The sequence below is a fragment of the Charadrius vociferus genome, unplaced genomic scaffold, assembly GCF_000708025.1.
Source record: "Charadrius vociferus isolate BGI_N301 unplaced genomic scaffold, ASM70802v2 scaffold502, whole genome shotgun sequence".
In the NCBI taxonomy this organism is placed as follows: Eukaryota; Metazoa; Chordata; class Aves; order Charadriiformes; family Charadriidae; genus Charadrius; species Charadrius vociferus.
In genome coordinates this window covers 1040510-1043293 of record NW_009647233.1, presented here as the reverse complement: position 1 = coordinate 1043293, position 2784 = coordinate 1040510, and the positions used below count along the sequence as shown (strand labels likewise).

At 59.3% G+C, this 2784-nt stretch overlaps 1 protein-coding gene across 1 annotated transcript in view; it reads left to right on the top strand.

Annotated features, from left to right (window-relative positions):
- RAB11FIP5 (RAB11 family interacting protein 5 (class I)) overlaps nt 1–2784 on the top strand; it is a 47926-nt gene that overhangs the window by 6965 nt on the left and 38177 nt on the right. The window contains exon 2 of the mRNA XM_009879854.1: nt 5–190. Within this exon, the coding sequence (XP_009878156.1) occupies nt 5–190 (186 nt within the window). The remainder of the gene's footprint in view (nt 1–4; nt 191–2784) is intronic.

Below are 2784 nucleotides of genomic sequence, written 5' to 3'. Positions count from 1 at the left end.
GCAGCCCGGAAGGGCGGGAGGAGTGCGCCTTCGAGCTGCCCCCCGAGCTGGGCACCCCGGCGGGCCTGGCCCGCGGCGGCCTGGTGCTCACCGTCATGCACCGTGCCCTGGTGGGCATGGACCGCTTCCTGGGCCAGGCCCTGGTGCCCCTGGAGCCCGCCCTGCAGCAGGGCCGCGCGCCGGACGAGCGGTGAGTGGGTCCCGCCGGGCATCGCCCCACACTCGTGGGGACAGAGCAGGGGAGGCCTCTGGGATGGGTGTCACGGGGGCCCTGCGTGCCCCAGGATGGGCGTCATGGGTCTGTGTGAGCCCCAGGAAGGGCGTCGCAGTGGATGGGGTGTCATGGGGTCTATGTGTGCCCTGGGAAGGGCACTGCGGGAGGTGAGGCATGGTGGGGTCCATGCATGCCCCAAGAAGGGTGTTGTGAGGTACAGGGGATCACGGGGTCCGTGAGTGTCCCAGGAAGGGCACTGCAGGAGGCAGGGTGTCACAGAGTCCGTGGACACCCTAGGGAGGGTGTCGTGGGGTCCTGGCATGCCCCAGGAAGGGCTTTGCAGGAGGTCATACACCATCACGGTGGCTGTGCATGCTCCAAGAAGGGTGTCACGGGGGACGGGGCATTGTAGGGTTCGTGGGTGCTCTGGGAGGGGTGTGACAGAGGATGGGGTGGCACAGTGTCCATGTATGACCCAGGAAGGGCATTGCAGGATACATGGTATCACAGGGCCCATGGATGCTCCAGGAAGGGCATCACGGGGTGTAGGACGTCACGTGTGCTCCAGGAAGGGTGTTATGGAGGATGGGGTGGCACAGGGTCCCTCCATCCCCCCAGGAAGGGTGTCATGCAGGACAAGGCATCACAGGATCCTTTCTCCCCCTGGGAAGCGGGTCCTGGGGGACAGGATGCCGGGAGGTCCCTCCACGTCCTGGGAAGGTTCCCTCGGCGTCTGTCACTCCTGGGAAGCAGTGGCACAGATGCCCATGGTGGTTTGTCCTTCAATGGCTGCAGTGGCTTTGCAGCCCCCACCATCTTGGTGGGGCTGTTGGTGTGACCTGGTTTGTTGTGGTGCTGCTGCAGGAGGGTCCCCCATTTCGGGGGACCAAACCCCAGCCCTGTGTTGACTCCAGCATAAAGCCCTGCGTGCGGGGGATTTGCTGTTCTTCGTCCTTCCCCCAGAAGAGTTTAAAACAATAATAATGTTTTCGAGCCTTTGCCAGGCAGAGAAATGCATGCAGACCTGGCTGGGCTGCTGCAAAGCCTCTGGGAGCTTCCTTGCCGCTCACTGGCTCCCCGGACCCCAGGAATTCGGTTGGCTCGCTGCCTGAAGCTTCAGGCTTGGAGAGGAGCCTCCCTCACCCTCCTACCCAGGGCATGGCCAAGGAGGTGGCGGAGGGAGCGCTGGGGCTTGGCAGACAGCGCAGCCTCATTCCTGGAGAGTGGGATTAGTGCAAAAAGGGGTCGGAATAACTTTTCCCGTGGAGAAATGTGGCTCGTTTGCATCTGCAGCCCGTGGAGACTCCTGCTTGCCCTAAAATGGGAGCGTGGGCACAGAGGAAAAGTGACTAACCCTGGAGTTAGTGTCTGAGTGTTTCCCCCCCGGCGTTTATTTCGCTTTTATTAGCGCTGCCTGGAGAATGGGCGGTGTCGGAGGAGCTGGATCTGAATTCTTCGGGCTTAATTCAAACCAGCATTGTGCGCAGACTTCAGAGCGAGCAAGCCGATCCGCGGCCTTTCGGGCGCGCCGGGAGAGATGTGTTGTTTTGGCATGGGAGGATGTGAAATAACTTTCCGTCCTCTTTGCGGTTTGGGTAGGGAGCCCTGCGCCGGGAGCTGGGGTAGGAGGCATGTCTCGAGGAAAGCCGCGCTCCTGTTAGCAGAAGTTTACGAAGCTGTGCAAGGCAGGGGGCCCTGTGACAGTCTTTCCGGAGATTTCAGGAGGCTGAGCCTGTGGTCTCATCTCAAAGGTCTTGGCGTCAGGGGCCATTAATCCTATGGGTGCAACGTCCAACGTGGCTGGACCCCGTGTTGCCTGTCACGGCTGCCGATCACCGCGGTGGTACTCTTACTGCAGCCCAAGGAGGGCATCTGTGCTGTGAGGCAGGAGATCACCAGGATTTTTGCTGTCTGTCTTCCTCCCTTCCTGTAGCTTCGCTTGCATAAGGAAAATTCACTTCCCCTCGCGCTGTTCAGGATTGCAGGAGCTTTTAAGGCTCTTTATCTTTGCCTGTGGCCCCTGGTGATGGAACTGAACACAGAAAACATGATGGAGAGCTCTCACCCTGCGCCCCTACCATCTCTGTTCTCTTGAACCCCTGAGCTGGAAGGTGTCTCAAGGGTGGGTGGCAGGTCTGCAGCGTGGAAGGGGCTGCGCATTTTTTTTGGAGGAGGGTTCCACGTGCTGGAGAAGGGTTGGGGGGAGCCCTGGGGGTCTGGCTCTGTGAGCTGTGTAAGCTTCCAACCACTTTCTGATGTCTGGTTCGGCCCTGTTGTAAACAACTTTGTTTAAGAGGAAATTTTAGTCCCAGATTAAAAAAATAGCAAAACAAACACAGGCTGACCTGCTCTGGGACTGCACCATGGAGCGCACCCATGCCTGTGCAGCGGAGATAACCATTGGCCCCCGAGTGAGGGATGTATAAATTGAGTCTCTGCCATACGCTGGTTTTTAGGACCCCATCTGCAGCCCTTGCTCCCAGCATAAAACTGCTGCCAACTGGAATGGGACCCTGCTTAAAAAAAGGCCTCAATTGTCAGTGTGTTGACCTTGCTCTCATTTTCCTGCT